The sequence below is a fragment of the Podarcis raffonei genome, chromosome 14 (assembly GCF_027172205.1).
Source record: "Podarcis raffonei isolate rPodRaf1 chromosome 14, rPodRaf1.pri, whole genome shotgun sequence".
In the NCBI taxonomy this organism is placed as follows: domain Eukaryota; kingdom Metazoa; phylum Chordata; class Lepidosauria; order Squamata; family Lacertidae; genus Podarcis; species Podarcis raffonei.
In genome coordinates, this window is record NC_070615.1 from 28,383,662 (window position 1) to 28,400,782 (window position 17,121).

The 17,121-nt window shown below is 49.1% G+C and overlaps 2 protein-coding genes across 3 annotated transcripts; one reads left to right on the forward strand and one right to left on the reverse strand.

Annotated features, from left to right (window-relative positions):
* Positions 1 to 1,281: 1,281 nt before the first annotated feature.
* On the reverse strand, positions 1,282 to 8,344 carry LOC128401358 (interleukin-4 receptor subunit alpha-like). Its single transcript, XM_053364289.1, has 4 exons — positions 8,006 to 8,344; positions 4,155 to 4,299; positions 3,615 to 3,781; positions 1,282 to 3,165 (listed from the first exon to the last, which is right to left on the reverse strand). Exons 1-4 carry the CDS (start codon positions 8,082 to 8,084, stop codon positions 2,924 to 2,926), a joined length of 633 nt encoding a protein of 210 aa, XP_053220264.1. The 5' UTR covers positions 8,085 to 8,344; the 3' UTR covers positions 1,282 to 2,923.
* A 2,072-nt stretch (positions 8,345 to 10,416) lies between these two features.
* Positions 10,417 to 16,435, forward strand: NSMCE1 (NSE1 homolog, SMC5-SMC6 complex component). Of its 2 annotated transcripts, XM_053364817.1 has the most exons (8): positions 10,420 to 10,600; positions 12,301 to 12,444; positions 13,542 to 13,663; positions 14,095 to 14,172; positions 14,643 to 14,789; positions 14,908 to 15,024; positions 15,268 to 15,388; positions 16,129 to 16,435. In XM_053364817.1, exons 2-8 carry the CDS (start codon positions 12,315 to 12,317, stop codon positions 16,218 to 16,220), a joined length of 807 nt encoding a protein of 268 aa, XP_053220792.1. In that variant the 5' UTR covers positions 10,420 to 10,600; positions 12,301 to 12,314; the 3' UTR covers positions 16,221 to 16,435. The 2 variants fall into 2 exon arrangements, with proteins under 2 accessions (XP_053220793.1, XP_053220792.1); XM_053364818.1 differs by lacking the exon at positions 14,908 to 15,024 and having other exon boundaries at positions 10,417 to 10,600.
* Positions 16,436 to 17,121: the final 686 nt, after the last annotated feature.

A 17,121-nucleotide genomic window follows, 5' to 3' on the forward strand; every position in this document is an offset into this window, starting at 1 on the left:
CACTGCCCTAGTCTTGCTTTTACGAATAGACCCCATGCAGACTGTACTGTGTCCTGTTCAGCACTCAGCTTACTTGCACTGCACACACCCGGGTCCAGGAGGCAGCAGGTTTCGTTTGGTGAGTTTCCCGGGGGGTCCAAAGGGTGGTGCATAAAACTGAGTATAGGGGTGTCCTTTCCCTCGCCTCTGCATCCGTCTCATCCAAGGACCTTGGGCCACTTGCCATTTCTCAAGCTAGCAGACTTCACAGGGTTTCTGGGAAGGTAAAAGAGGATTTTCGCATGCACAGCACCCCCAGCTCCTCAGAATGACCTTGCCCCCCTTCACCCCACACCCTCGTTCTGGCCTGAGTTGCAGTTCATTTCAGTGTTATTGCAGGTCAGCATGTATCTGTGAGAAACAGTGGTTTGTTATCTGTCCATCTTCAGGCGTGTTCTTGAGGGACTACGTGGCACAGAAACACACATGCACAACAAAGCCTGTGTCATAGCTGTCAATTTTCAGATTTGAAAATAAGGGATCAGCAGCCTCACCTGTCCCGGGGACAGTATACGGGATATCTAACAATCTGGGATAGCAGCGGGAAGCGGCGCTGGAATAAGGGAATTTCCCGCAAAAAAAAGGAAGGTTGACAGCAATGGCCTGTGTTAGTGTACTCTTTAATATAGTTCAGTCCAGGTCTGAGGCGGGAGCCTTGCAAAGCTTGTGCTGCCTGCCAAGTCAGTTCCTGGAAGGGGTAGAGGCATAGGGGGCCCAATGAGTTATTCCTTCCAAATCAACTTTAAGGGTGCCAAGCCCAACTCCCTTGGACCTCTGTGTGTGAAATTTGGCAGGCTTCATCCCCTGAAAAGGGGATGCTAAGCTCACAGATTCCACCCATTTCTGCCTGAAAGGAGAAAAGGGTTAATAATTTGGTGCTCCCCTAGTATTGTTTTCTGTTATCAGCAGCCCAATTTACAATAGCCCGATATTGGAAACAATCTATAGAACTCCCCACTGAGATCTGGTTAAATAGTATTTGGAGTGTGGCTCTGTTGGAAGGCCTTACTTGCCACAAAAGTGTAATTAAAGGCACTTCAAGGATAGACACTTTTGGTGATGTTGGCTTCCTTTCTTTTCCTTTATAAATGAGACGGAAGATACTTTTATTCCACTTTCAACACAGGAATCTCTGTGGAGAGGCTACTTGAATTGATAATACATAACATTGCATGTGCACTATGTACTACGTATGGAATTTAATAAGAATGGACCACTGGACAAGTTAATGTAGTTGTGTGTTCTTGTCTTTATTTAAATGAGAAACAATAAAAATCATTGGGGTGACTTCAGAAAGAGGTATTGTCTACAGCAGAGAATTGCACTGAATTAAGTGAGAGGCCTGCATATTAATTTGATGTCTAGCTGACTAGAAATGCAAGACCCCAGCAATGTGAGAGAAATGCTGCCGGTCACTCAAAGGGGCCGGATGGCGCACAAACGTTCCTGCGGGTGGGGTGGGAGTATTTCACAAATCCAGAAGGTTTACAGAATCCAGAAAAGAGAGAGCCCACAATGTGGAGCCCAGAACACACAGGGATGCCAACACATTGCTAATAATAAACAGGTGCCCTACCCGATCCACCCATCTGTTTTCCAAGTTATCGGGATGCTCCAATCACTCCAGGTGTTCCCAAGGAAATAATTTTTCTGGCGCACTTTAGCAAAATGGATCGTTGCTGGCATGAGACTCCCTATGGCGATTATAAGTTGCATGTCCGTCGTCATGCGTTTGCGTGCCTTAGGAGGGGGGGAAAAACCGAGAAGCAAACAGGTTTACATTATGTGGTCCTTCCCACACCACAGGAAAACACTGGGAGGGGGTTCTTCTGGTGAGTGGAATTCTTCTCTTTCTCAACTTTCTATGGAAGGAGATAATTTTGGGATATGGTAGAAAATTGCTTTTGGACTCTTATGTAGCAATGGACAAGGGAATGAAAGCTTTGTAGATGAAGTCAAAGGGCTTGAGACCAAATGACAGAAGGCTCCAGGGCAGAAGAATCTCCTTCCTCCTGAGCCTGGCCATTTCTCACCTGAGGGGTGGGGGGACAGCCACAGCCAGGGACCCAGGGCTGGGCTCATTCCTCCATCCAGACAAGGAAGAAAAGATGCAATTCAGCCTAGCCAAAGAACTAGGAGTGTGTGGAACAGTAATGGGGCGGTGAAAGAGGCCTGGAAGGCTGCATCTGCCACCCCTCCCCTAGGTTCTGTGATCCAAAAGAAAGCAATGGCTTGGGGCTGGTGGCCCTGATCTCAAGCCAGTCTACTCTGAGAAGTCATAAAAGCCAACCCACTGTTCTTGTGTGTGCCCCACTTGTGAGGGGCATAAAATCATCTGCCAAATATATTGTTATAGATTTAGGATAAACTCTAGAAATTAATAAATGCTACTCCTGTAGTGATGGCTGAAAACCACATATACTCCCCTTTTCTCAAATGCAGCTCTGCACACTGGTCTGCATAGGCAACTAGGGAAATTTGCCTGTCTATTTTGCCACAAAGAGCAGCTGAACATATGTATTGTTGTGTGCATGTGGTGGTGGTGGTGGGGCAATGACTTTCACTAGAACAAATGGATTCTGTGAATGGTCCTTGATAGACATCAGAGAGAACAATGAAGGCACTTTCTCATGCAGATCTGCCCAAAGAAAGTGTCATGGAAGGGCAGGGAAGATGCCATGTCAACCAGCATGAGGCAGAGCAGGGGGGTGGGGAGAGGGGTATTCTGAAACATCAACCTCTGCTCAGGACACAGAAGGTCTCCCCCCCCAGTGTATGTGGTTGTTTTAGTATTTTTAATTTTTGTTTTAATGGCATTGTTTTAACATGGATGAGCTTACCACCCTGAGTTCCCTTTGGGAGGAAGGGTGGGATATAAATATAATTAACTGATTAACAATAATAAATTTGCAGCACTATTCCAGGTGATTGTACAGAGAGGAGCATGCTGGGAAGGTGTGCCTACCTTGTCCTTGTTCAGCATGCCTTCTTGCCCAAAGGCAACTTCATAGTCTGTTTCCGAATTTTTATGGAGAATGCTCTCTTCATTATAGCCATCTTCCCAGGTAAGGATGTATCCGCCATCCCCCATCTTAAGTTTCAGGTTGACAGGCTGTCGGGGTTTCACTGCATTCGGGAAGAAGACAACAAAGAGAAGGATGTGGAGAGGCAAAAGGGGCCCCTGCTCGCCTCTCAGGGAAGACAACACGGGCCTCTGCTTTGTAAGGAAGGGCTGGTCAAAGCGGCAGACTTTTCACCCTGGAGGACAGACCTCAACCTCTCCAAGTTCTCTCCAGAACTGGAGTATCCCCCTCCAGGCACCTGAAGAAGGGGGCTCTCCACTGCAAAGGTTTCTGCCACAATAAACCTGCCACTGTTTAAGGTGGTGACTTTGCATAACGTACTAAGGCGGATGCAGGAGCGGCTAAGGAAGGTCTCTCAGCATTGATTGGTGCTAATCGTGAAGACAAATGATCTGTGCCCACCACACTTGTATTCTGCTACTCTTGTCTTGTTCTTCAGATCAGCCTCTAAGGATGCACAAGAAGGATCTTGCAGACCAAAGGATCCCTTACCAATTTTACGAAGGTCCTTAATCGCCTTCTTCCAGATCTCTTTCCCATTGGCCTCCAGCGAGAAACGATACTTGAAATTATCCAGTACTTCAGACCGAATGGTGCAAGTACACTTGGGGGTCACATCCAGGCCTCTCTTGTTCTCAGGAGAACAGTCCCATGATTTCCTGGAACAATGGCAAGACTTAAAAGATGTTTTCAAAGTAGACAACACTCGGATTATTTCTGCCACAGCCTCGATTTGGGAAAGCTCAGCCCAAGTGAGAGAGGGGCTTTGCAATGCCTCCAGCTGCACCAGGCTGTGGATTCCCCAGGAAAAGTTGCAAGCATGCCAGACGACATAAATCTGTGCACCTTGGAAGTTCTCCAACCACAAGTGGTCCAGTGAAAAGTAGAATGAGAAACCCTTTGGATCCTGCGTTTCTTATTCTGAGTTTGTAAAACTCACAGGAGTAAGGAGGGTACCACCAGCCCCCAAAACACCCAACAGAGGAAAGAGGAGATCGGGTGGCAGTTCTCACATTTCATAGCATGACCTACTTTTGGCCACTGAATCGATTATTCGCTGCAACACGCAGGAGGAACTTCTTGGGGCAGTCGGTAGAGGCGTCCACTTCCCAGGAACAACCCACTTCGGAGTCATAGTCCGTGAAGCAACGTGGCTGGATGTCCTTTGAGGATACGGCTAGAAAGAAACAGAAGAGTTTGCTTGAGTGCCAGACTGACACCAGCTGTTGTGCGTCATCTCCAGATTTTCAGAGGAAAGCAGTGTAGGAATGTTTTACTCAATGCAACTTACATATTCAGAGGAGGCCTAGCCAGAAAGGGCCTCTGCAAAGCCACACTTTGGCCCTCCAAGACTCCACTGCAGAAAGGGATAGAATCTCTGCTCTACTCCTGTTTTTTCAGGCAGAGCCGTAATTACAGGGGGGCTAGCCAGGTTTTTTTGCCCTGAGTGAAGCCTCCAAATGGGTGCCATTGAGGCTCTTAAGCTCTGTGTGTGTGTGCCAAGCTGTGTCTTTGACAAGGGTGAAATAAAGCCTAGATCTGAGTCTGGCCGAGGGGGACCTTGCGTGTGTGTGTGTGTGTTTTGTGTGTGTGCATATATGTGTGTGTGTATAGTTTTTAAAAAATACTCCTGGGGTAGAGAATGCATTTTGTCTGAGTCTGGAAAGCTAACTCTGCCTCTGCCTTAGAAAAAAGACCTTCCAAGGACAAGCCTTAAATTTCTATGTTGACTGCTGCTTGTTTTTCCTCCTCCGGGTACATTGGGTTGCTCCCCTCAACGTTTATAAAGCTCTCCTAAGAACATGAAACTAGCCCTGTCACTTGATCAGGCCAAAGGGGCTCATCTAGTCTAGCATCCTGTTCTCTCAGATGCCCCAGTGGGAAGCTTGCAAGCAGTATTCAGACACAAGAGACTCTCTACCTCCTGTGGTTTCCTGCAAATGGGATTTGGAAGGGTTTCCATGTTTTGATTAGAGGCAGAGTATGGTCATCATGGTGGTAGCCACTGACAGTCCTGCCCTCTTTGAAATTGGATTAAAGCCATCAAATTTGTTGGCCATCATTGCCTCCTGTGGGAGCAAGTTCCACATTTTAACTCTGTGCTGGATGAAGAAGTTCTTCCTTTTATCTGTTCTGAATCTTCCAACATTAAGTATCACTAGATGTCCTTGACTTTTAGCATTATGAGAGAAAGAAGGAAACTTTTCTCTATCCAGTTTCACTCCCCCTGCTTTGCGAAATGCGCAGGCAGGACGCAGCTTATCTGAGCTAGTGGTGCCCCTCTGTTCATTTCCTTGACTGCTTCCTTGAGCCACTTCCTATGCAACACAGCTGTGCTCCTGATTGTGCCACGACATCTCCAGCTCAGCTTACTCAGCCCTCCGGAAATGAAACAGCCACAGGACTAGCACCTCCCCCCCCCCCCAGGGAAGGGGCAGTGTCTGTCTCCCAAAGGTGAGAGGCCCTTCCCAACTGCCCAGCCGCTCTCCTGTACTGACTCTGGGATATCAATCTCTCTCTCCTGCATCCCCTGAAATCTCAGGGTGGACCAAGTGGACTCCTTCAAGATGGAACTGAACAAAGCTCTGGTAACAAGGAACCGTTTTAGGGGGCTTTCCATTTGGAGTTGTCGCACGTTGAAATGTTAGGAGCTTGCTGCCCTGGGAATTTTATTGAAGCAGGGGAAAGAAGCACAGCACGGAATAAATAAAACCCTTTCCCCTTCATGATCACCTAAGTGTGGATCTCCAAATTCTCCCCCTCAATTCCCTGAGCCCTCCCCCCTTGCTCCGCCAACTCTAAGGGGCAGAGGGCGCTTTGGTCTCCCTAATAAAATATTTGAGAGGGCTGCACTCCCCCAAGTTGATGGGTAAAGGTAAAGGGACCCCTGACCATTAGGTCCAGTCGTGGCCGACTCTGGGGTTGCGGCGCTCATCTCGCTTTATTGGCCGAGGGAGCCAGCGTACAGCTTCCAGGTCATGTGGCCAGCATGACTAAGCCGCTTCTGGCCAACCAGAGCAGCGCACGGAAACGCCATTTACCTTCCCGCCAGAGCGGTACCTATTCATCTACTTGCACTTTGACGTGCTTTCGAACTGCTAGGTTGGCAGGAGCAGGGACCAAGCAACGGGAGCTCACTCCATTAGGCTCTGTGGTCTAACCCACAGCACCACCCGTGTCCCTGAAGTTGATGGGTATTGCCATTCAAATGGTGTGGGTGCACTGGATCATGTGATCAATTATGTGGGGTTTGGGCTCCCACCCCGCCATATTTTATTCAAGTTGGCAACCCTGCTCCCTACCATGGGAGTGGCCAGGCTTTATGTTGGGGGGGGGGCAGAACCTGGGTTACTTTTTATTGATTTACTTGATTTAGGGGGGCAGCTGCCCCCCTTTTGCTATACCCATGCTACCCACTGGACTTTCTCCAAGAGGGCAATTCACTCAGCCCAGGAAACAGGCAGCATATATGCCACCCTTTCCCCCACACTCTCGTAAATCTCTCTCTCTCTTCCTCCACCCCCTGAAATCTCAGGGCAGACCAAGTCGACTCCCTCAACATGGAAGCAGCCATGAGGAAGGACCACTCTGGCTCCTGTCCCCATAATGGCCAAAACCAGATGCCCCAAAGGATAGCAGCTCACAAACAGGACCTGGGCACAGCAAGAGCAATTGCCCCCCACTGCCGTTTCCAGTAAGTGGCATTACTCAGAGGCATTTACTGCCTCTGACACTGGAGGGAAAACAGTCATCGTGGCTAGTAGCCACTGACAGCCCTCTCCTCCTCCGCTTTCTGCATGAATTTGTCTCATCCTGTCTAAGTTGTCCAAGTTAGATGCCATCACTTGTGGAAGAGAGTCCCATAATGTTTTAAATGTGTGGGGAAGACCATCTAGCTTCCTTGGACGCCCCCAATGAGTTTGTCTGTTAAGGAGGGAGGGGAAAGAACAACATCTGCCCAATATACCATTGAAGCAATGGATCCAAACTACAAGAAAGAAGATTCCACCTAAACATTAGGAAGAACTTCCTGACAGTAAGAGCTGTTCGACAGTGGAATTTGCTGCCAAGGAGTGTGGTGGAGTCTCCTTCTTTGGAGGTCTTTAAGCAGAGGCTTGACAAACATATGTCAGGAGTGCTCTGATGGTGTTTCCTGCTTGGCAGGGGGTTGGACTTGATGGCCCTTGTGGTCTCTTCCAACTCTATGATTCTACCGGAAAAATTATACTGTTGCACCACTAAAGAGAAGTAGGAAGGATCTCCTGATGCAAACAGGGGGGAGACAGACGGAGCACCCATGAACTCAAGAAAATTCATAGAATCACATAACTGTAGGGTTAGTGACGTCACCTAGCCCCTTTGCAGTGCAGGAATCACAGCTAAAGTGCTGCCAGTCCGTGTAGATAATATGGATAATGCAACTTACGACCCCAAGTCATTGCCCCCCGCACACCCAATAACTATGGCTGGACGTATGCTGATGGTGGTGAGAGCAATGGAGCCGGCTTATGTAGAGGGGAAGAAATGGGGCCGGATGGTGGGTTTCTGGCTTATTGCAGAGTTTCAAAAGCCACTTTTTAGGGCAACGAGTCTCCAAAGGTGGCTTCCACCATGCAGTCATAAAACCCAGAGCAACCCAGACCCAGCAAAAAGTCTTAACTCACTCCCACACCACCCCCAACAATACCAAAAAAGCAGGCCTCCTGGAAACCTGACCCAAGCAGCCTCAGCCCATTTCAACCCGTCCAAGCCTTGGAAATCTTCCAGGCAGCTGAAACCTGGCAGGAAGATCCTCGCCGCCCCTCCTGGCCTCACTCTCTGCCCGGCTGGCTGCCCAGCTGCCCTCCTGCAGAGGGAAGCAGCTTTCCTCCACAGAGACTTACTGTGCCAAAGCGAGCAGGCGAGGAAGACGGAGAGGAGGAGGCAAGGCCTCTGGGGCCCCCCGAAGCCCGCCCTGCCCATCCGGAGAGCTGGTGATGGAATGTGCCTGGCCCTGCTGGTAAGAGACAACAACGTTAATGCCTTTTGAAAGCCTGTTGGCCGCCTCCAGATGCGTGCATGTAGAGGTAGACTGCCACAGGCAATGGGGGCTCTGCAGGCTCGGCTGAACCCTAGAGCGATCTTCACTACGGAACGCCACCCGCTTACCTGTGTGAAGGGATTAGCGAGCCCCCCTTTTATTCAAGGCCCAACTGAGAGCAAGGCCCAGCCCCTTTGCAACAGTCATAGCCAGCATCCAACAGGCAGAAGCCACGAGACATTGGCCAGTCGCCCAGCTGTGGCCAACCACTTGTCCTGCCCTTCAGGCCTTCGGCTTCTATGAGTAGCTGGGAGGAGACTAGGCCAAGGGGGCTCAGATGCTAGGGCCCCAAAACACTCACCACTACTGACCCCCTTTCCATGTGGCTTTCCGGGTCTCTTTGCTTTGCTGTACTTGCTGCTAATGCTGCCTGGTCGCTTCTACAGGGAGGCTCAGCCCAGGGATTTTGCTGCCTGGGGGCACAGCAGCAGCAACTCAGTGTATAGCACCTCTGAATGTGGACAGAGCTGGTTTTAAACTTAGGAACCTTTTATTTCAGATCAGTAGGCAGAGCAACTCCCAATAGAATATAACAGCCATGGAGTGGGTTTCTAGAGCTTTTTGAGAGATGGAGGAGTGAGGGATGGTGTTTTCTTGATCAAATCTCCCTCATGCACAAGTCACCCTCTTTCTCTCTCAGCCACCTCAGGCGAGAAAGCCGATGGTCCTCTGCTAAGTTGCTACTACAATTTAGAGACCCCCCTTTGTTTTGACTGCATTTTCCTCAAACAAGCAATTCAATGCTTCAGGAGCCTGGATAGCAAAAGTTGAACCACATTGCAGTGCTCTCTCTCACACACATTCACTCACCAATACGAGTGGATGGAACCTCCATTTTCTCAGCCACAATGTCGCATAATAATAAAACATCCAACATCAAAAACTTCCCTATATGGATCTGCCTTCTAAAATTCCCATAGTTATTTATTTCCTTGACACCTGATGGAGGGTGTTCCACAGGGTGGGTGCCACTACCAAGAAGGCCCTCTGCCTGGTTCCTTGTACCACCCCCCCGAGTGACAGCTTAGCCCCACAACCATGGGTGCCATGCAACATGCATGGCCCTGATGCCGCTATTTGTGGGGGCCTGGCTCCTTCATGGGGAATTTTGCAGGTGCTGAGGCACCCAGAGCCCCGGGGAGTCGGCACCAATGTTGTATCTTCACTTCACTTCTCACAGTGAGGGAACTGCCAGAAGGCCCTCAGAGCTGAATGATGGGGGTGGAGATGCTCCTTCAGGTAAACCGTTTAGGGCTTTAAAGGTCAGCACCAACACTTTGAATTGTGTTGTGTACGGAAACGTACCGTGTACAGTGGTACCTCGCGTTACACATATGCACACAGGACACATATGCCTCAGGTTACAGACTCCGCTAACCCAGAAATAGTGTTTCAGGTTAAGAACTTTGCTGCAGGATGAGAACAGAAATCGTGCAGTGGCGGTGTAGCGGCAGCAGGAGGCCCCATTAGCTAAAGTGGTGCTTCAGGTTAAGAACAGTTTTAGGCTAAGTACGGACCTCCGGGACGAATTAAGTACTTAACCCGAGGTACCACTGTATTATGGCTGGGCAGTAGTTGCATCAGCCCTGAGTGCTCACTGGAAGGACAGGTCGTGAAGCTGAGGCTCCAGTACTTTGGCCACCTCATGAGAAGAGAAGACTTCCTGGAGAAGACACTGATGCTGGGAAAGATGGAGGGCACAAGGAGAAGGGGGCGACAGAGGATGAGATGGTTGGATAGTGTTTTCGAGGTTACCAGCATGAGTTTGACCAAACTGCGGGAGGTAGTGGAGGACAGAGGTGCCTGGCGTGCTCTGGTCCATAGGGTCACGAAGAGTCGGACACGACTAAACGACTAAACAACAAGTAGTTGCATCAGCTGGGTGGTTTTTTTTTTTTAATACGTGAGGGAAAATAAGCCTGAGCCCTGACTTTGCAGTGACTTTTCCTTTAACGGTGGAACTGCGACCATTCAGAGTTATACTGAAGTTCTGAGTGTCTGAGCCCACCCCACGCCCTTATGGGGCGGGCAGCACTATCTCCCCCTCCCAACCCCCCCCCCACCTAACTGAACCAGGACGCTCCTTCTACAAACCATGAGCGTGCCCCTCTCTACTTTGTTATCTTGAGGCCCTGCCCTTCTCCCCGCTCCAAACGTCAATCCGGCTGTGACTTCGCTCATTGGCTAAGAGCTCCGAGAGGGCGTGACCATTATGTCGGAAGTTCTTTTCTCCCGCGGATTCTTTTCTCTCCTGTTCTTCAGCTCTCGTTCTCCGTTAGGTGAGCAGCAGCCGAGAGGAACAGGCGCGCTCGCCTACCCGCTTCCCCCTTCATTTCTCTCCGAGTGGTTGCACTCTGCCCACGCTCCGAGGCTTCTTTCCGGGTCATCCCCAGCCAAGGTAGGCAGTGTCTCACGCGCAGGATTCACGTGTGTTCGCGCTCGTCGGGAAGGCAAAGTGGCTTGCGGAGGGCGGGTGCTGGGAAAGCCGGCAGCGGCGCTCCCTGCCTCCCTGACGGGGGCCGACACACCGGAAACTGGGCAGCTGCAGCAGCAGCAACAACCCCAGGTGTGGCGGAGCAGAATGCCAAGACAATCTTACTCGGCTACGAGTGATCGCCAAAAACATGAAGAAGTTGCAAGGCTACAGAAAAATAGGCTTCCAGGTGGAAAAATCAAAATTAGAGACTGAACTGTTAGATTCCAGTACTAAGAATTTGTCAAAAATGTATGATCTGCTGCTGAAATGGAATACACAAGATGAAATGGTAAAATCAAGTATGATTAAATGGGCTCAGGACATTGGTCATAACATCATGTTTGCTGATTGGGAAAAGTTGTGGACCACCGGGTTGAAGTTTACGGCGTGTAACGCCTTAAGAGAAAATATAATGAAAATGATTTATAGGTGGTACATAACCCCAGTCAAGCTTGCAAAGATCTACCACTTGCCTGATAACAAATGTTGGAAATGTAAAGAAAAGGAAGGTACATTTTTTCACCTCTGGTGGACGTGCCCGAAGATTAAGGCATTCTGGGAAATGATTTATAATGAACTGAAAAAGGTATTTAAATATACTTTCCCCAAGAAACCAGAGGCCTTTCTCTTGGGTATTGTCGGCCAGGGGGTGTTAAAGACAGATACAATTTTTTTTATGTATGCTACAACAGCAGCTAGAATACTTATTGCAAAGTACTGGAAGACACAGGATCTACCCACAATGGAAGAATGGCAGATGAAGGTGATGGACTATATGAGCTTGGCAGAGATGACGAGCAGAATCCGAGACCAGGGAAGAGAAGCGGCGGAAGAAGAATGGAAAAAGTTCAAGGACTATCTAAAGAAATATTATAAAATTGGTGACAGTTAGAATGATGTTGGATTAAAACAAATGGTTACTATCAGTAATGGTTATGACAAAGAGAATAAGGGTGATTAGCATAAATTTATAATAAAATAAGGCAAGATTTCGCTGAATAACTGTAAGAATTTGGAATACAGAAACGGGAAGTAAGAGGAGGTCGAGGAAGTAAGGTTTAGAAATTGGGTTATGAAATGGTACTTGTTTTATGTTTTATTATTGTTGAATGTTTGTTCATGTATGTTTTGTTTCTGTTATATAAAAAATTGTTCAATAAAAATATTATATAAAAAAAAAAAAGAAGTTGCAAGGCTGGAAGCGGCTCCCCCGCCCCCGACGTTTGCAGAGGAGCCCCTCTAAGCCGTCAGCAAAGGAGACCCAAAGTACATTAAAAAAAAATGTTAAAAGCAACCCCATAAAAGTGAACGTAGCAATTGTTTTGTGTCAAGGAAGCCGTAATTTCAAAGGGAAGGGGTGTGATGGGGTTTGTGATTTATTTATGGCGTATTTTGTATTTTTATCTTGCATTTTTATGCTGTGAACCGCCCTGGGATCTACAGAGTATGGGCAGTATACAAATTTGAGATTTATTTTTAAAAAAAAGCCATTCTGCACAGTGAGCTTGTTGGGGAGCCTGCTGGATGAGATGGAAAGGATCCCCAGGAGGAGGGAGAGGAAAGGGGGGGACAGGAATGCTGTTCATGGCCCTGTTATCTAGCTGTTTTTCTCCATCCTGCAGTCCTGAACTTGGCCATGGCCATGGCCCTGGGCACCAACCTGAATGATGCTCACCGCCAGTTCCTGCAGGCCTTCCTAACTCTTGGCTTTGTGGAGAGGCCTGAAGCTGCGAAGCTACACCAGTTGTACTGCCAGCTGCACAAGGGTGAGTGGGGGAGCGAGTCCACTGGCAGAGATTAATAGAGGGCTGGGTAGCAGACTAGTCCTCAGGAGGGGAAAAGGAGGCAGAAGGGCTGTGTGTGTAAGTACAAGCTGTGCTAAGTAATCTTGAGACTCAGCCCCCCATGTTTGATCCTTTTCTGCTCTTTGACAAGCTGAGCAGGGAAAGCGGTGGTGGCATTATGGCATTCCCCTCCACCATCATCCTCTCCTGTGTGCTCTTAAGCTGTCCCATCTTTCTGTTCCATCTTCTGCTGAGTTCAGTGCAAAAAGTCAGCTGTGTATGTGATGCACAGGGTGTGGGTGGGTGTAATTTGTCAGCAAAAGGATCCACAACCTTTCTTCCTTTCCAGGGCTCCAGGGATTTCTTTCACCTGGATCAGTGCCAGTGTCAGAACTGAGGCAGGAGAGGGAGACTGAAGGGGACCCTCCCCTCCCTCCCTCCCTCCCTCCCTCCCTCTGAGTGTGTAATGAAGAGCCTCTCAGGGTCTGGCAGTGCCCCCTTTCCACCCTCTGCCTCCAAGAGTTAGCAGTCACGGGTGTTCGGGTGTGGGGGCTTTTTGTTTCTTTAAAAGCAACTGTAGGCCAGCTGGACCCTAGAGAGATGATAGTTTTAGCTGAGATTTATTTTTTTTAAAGTGATTTTGAATTACAATTTTTTTGGGGGGGGAATGACTAATAAATATGCATGCAGGTCCTGTTTCCCAACACTTGCTATGCAAAAATTCACTTATCCAAACATGAGGAGTTAGTACCCAAAACTCACTATACACACCTCAGATTCATATATCCAAACAGCCAAAGTCTGCCTGCTTCCTTATTTCCTTGTTTGTGCTTTGTTGGTCAGCAACAGCCATTTTCAGCCAGAAACAAGGGGGAGAGGGATCGGAAAAACCAGTTTTTCCTTTGCTGGTCGGCTGCAGCCATTTCAGGAAGAAAACATGGATGGGGGTGGGGAGAGAGATTGGATAAATCATGGATTGGAAATGTTCCCATAGGAATCAATGGAAATTGTGAACTTGTTATGTGACTGCTCTCCTTTTCCTTATATTCTCACCTCTCTTTTTCTTCCCTCCTGCACAGTCCATTATGTACCTGATAAGCTGGATGACTTCATCAACACTTTGAATGCTCAGCTGCAGCCTTTGTCTTTGGAGATCAGGAAAGGAGTATCAGAAGAAAATGGGAGAACATATTATGCTTTGGTAAGGCAGGGTTGGCTGTCACCTGGTGTCTTTTCCTTGTAATTTGAAATTGGGAAGGGTGGGATCTGGGGAGAGTCGCATGCTGCTGCTGGATCACAGTGTCCCCCTGACAAGGAATCCAAGAGGCACACCCTTCCCCTCATTCTACACCCTTGCTGGATGGTGGCAGGACTGCTCCAGAGGCTGGAGGCTCTGCCACAGGAACTGAGATGAGCCAATAGCTGCAGGAATAAAAAAGGAGCCCAGCAAGGGGATTCCCGGTGCAGTGGGATGAGGCTTGGTGCTTGCCTCCTTCGAAGAAGCTTTGCCCATGGGAGGGGCCAGCCACGTCTGGGCTGTGGCTGCCAGGGAGACAGTGTCAAAGAATCCTCTTGGCTTGGAGCTCAGAAGCTGCCCGGTGTCTCCTTTATCACACTTGCTTTCTCCCCCAGGTGAATCTGGCTGAAACTGAGATCACCCTAATGGCAAGCGACTACTCTGAAAATGAGCTGGAATTGTTCAAGAAGACTGTAAGCATGGAAACCTTGAATGCGCAAACGTGGCTGAATCTGTAGCAGATTGCTGCCTGCCTGCCTGCCTACCTGCTGGCCAGCCTCCTAAGTGGCCCAGATTCAGTGGCCCCCAGTAGCCATGGGGGGACTCACTTTCTGGACTTGGCCTCTGCTCCCCAGCCTGTCCATGTTTTGGGAATCTCACGGGTCTTGGGAGGGTGAAATGCAGCCCTCTGCATCCAATGTGCTTAATGCAGTGTTTTTTTCTGGGGGTACACAATACTGGCACCTTCCCCCATGTTAAAAGTGCGGTATTTACTGTAACAACTTCATGGTGAGTACCGGCACCTTTTTGCCTAAAAAAAAGAGAAGCACTGGCTTAATGAAATAAAAAGTCAGGAGTGCACTATCCTCCTGCTAGCTGGCCAGAGGGACGTGGCCCCTGTGGTGTCCTTTGCTCACTTAGGAAAGGGGTTTTCCATCTGCAGATGGATGTGATTGTGCTGTCTAGCAACGGCTTTGCCTCCTCCACGGAGATCCTGAACCTGGCTGACCAGCTGAAGCCAAAGAAGATGAAGAAGGTGGAGGCTGAGCTAGTACTGCAGCGGCTGGTGCAGGATAAGTGGCTCTCCGAGGTACGGGAATGTGGGTGGGGAGCTGGAGTGGGCAGGTCCACTTTGGCCCCTATGCCTTCCTTTGATGTGGGGGCGGTTGAGCCACAAGGGGCATAACTGGGCCTCTGCTCTCTCGCAGAAAGAGGGAGAGTACACTTTGCACCTGCGCTGCGTCCTGGAGCTGGAGCAGTACATCCTCCGCCACTACCAGGACTCTGCCCGCAAGTGCCACGTCTGCCACAGCCTCTCCATCCAGGTCAGGAGGCCCACATCAGCTGGTGGTGTATGTGGGATGGGCAAGGCTTGGGGATGGGGGAGCAGTGGCCAGGAGTTCCTCTGTGCAGTGCCACCTCCCCTGCAGCTTAAAACCAGCCTTGTGGAGAGGCTGATTAGTGTTAACCACCCTTGGCCTCCAGGAGCCTTACTGCTGCTCAGCCCTGAGGCTGATCATCTTACAAAGGCCATCTGCCTCCCATTCACAGCAGCTTTTCCCTTTCAGAGTCAAGTCTGTGAGGACTGTGGAATCGCCATGCACTTGCCTTGCCTTGCCAAATATTTCCAAGCCCAAAGGGAACCTCGTTGCCCTAACTGCAAGCAGTTCTGGCCACATCAGATTCCAGGTAACACCCCTGAAGAGTGCCTCCCCAGAAAAACATGACCAGTTTCGTGCCAGGGGTGGGAATGGGGAGACAGCAGCCTGCTCTCTTTCTGGTCCACCGTCTGCCTTTCATGACATTCTGGGATTAACCCAAGGACTTCTTTGCTTTAGTGAACTGGCAGATTTCCTGGAAGCGATACAGCTTCTTGCATATGAGATAAAGAGGATCATTTGTGTACAGTGGTACCTCGGGTTACCTACGCTTCAGGTTACAGACTCCGCTAACCCAGAAATAGTGCTTCAGGTTAAGAAATTTGCTTCAGGATGAGAACAGAAATCGTGTTCCAGCAGCACGGCAGGAGCAGGAGGCCCCATTAGTTAAAGTGGTGCTTCAGGTTAAGTATGGACCTCCGGAACGAATGAGGTACTTAACCCGAGGTACCACTGTAGAATGTATTCTAGATTTCTAGCAGACCCCCCTCTCAAAGTTCATGGAAAGCCCACCCTCCCGGAAGCAGCTAGCAAACTAGAGCCAGATTTCATCTCATTTGATGGATTCTATTTCTTGCCCTCAGGCTGGGAGGGAAAAGGATCTCTCTTGGGTCGGGCTTTCTTTTGGCCAACAGGGAAAGTTCTGCCTGTCAGAAACTGGTACATAAATGGGTTGAAGCTGAAAGTGGAGGTGGGAAAGGTCCCAAAGGCCACGGTAAGGTAATCAAACTCTTATTCAGCCCATTCTGCATTTTTCCATCTCCACCACAGAGATCAACCTACCAGGACCTTCTGGGCTCTCAAGCACTCCACAGGAGACCCGGAGGAGTGCCGCCTCCCCAGTGGCCCAGAGGCGACAGTAAGACTTCTCCAGGCCCTTGTTGGAGAAGTACAGACAAGCAGCTGTTACTGGGGCCCAGCACAGCTGCTCTATATTTGCGTAATTTAAGTGTCTGAAATGCATATATTGTGATATATTTTTTCCTCAGGATCCAGCCTGTCTCACAATTTTTTCTTTCCTTTTTTACTATTTATGTAAAGCTTTTTTTAAAATAAAAAAATACAGGGTTTTTATTTATTTTCAAGCTATCAAAGCACATACAATACCTTTCCTGGCAACTGCATGACGCTATATTTAGCAAATTTTTTAAAGGTCTTATGAGGGTGACTGGGCCTCAACTCTGCTCCTTCCCAAAGCTGTCCTCGGTATCTTTTTGTTTTTGAAAGATAACGTAACCCTCTCGGAACACCATAACTTGTGAGCATCTCAAGAAGCTGAATGTTGCAGGATTCAGGACAGACTGCTTCATGCAACACATAGTTAAAACTCTCTCCTGCAGGAGCCAGTGAGGGCCAGCAACCTAGATGGCTCTAAAACAAGAGGGTCACCAATGGCTACTAGCCAGGACGGCTAGGCTCTCTCCTTCCACATTTCGTGGCAGCAATGCTTCTAAAAATCAATAGCTGGCAGGCACAGGAGGGGAGATTTGCTCTTGTCCTTGGGTCCTGCTTGCGGGTTTCCCATTCAGATGTCTGGTCAGCCACTGTGAGAACAGGATGCTGCGCTAGATGGGACACTGGCCTGGTCCAGAAGGCTCTTCATGTTCTCATGAACAAAGGAAGCTGCCTCAGGCCACATCAGAGCAACACTTGTGACAGGCAGCAGAGGCTCCAGCAGGGGTTGTTCCTAGCCCTACTTTCAGAGGGCATAGTTTGAACTCTGGACTGTCTGTGTGGAAAACGGGCACTTCTGCCTCCCTCAAC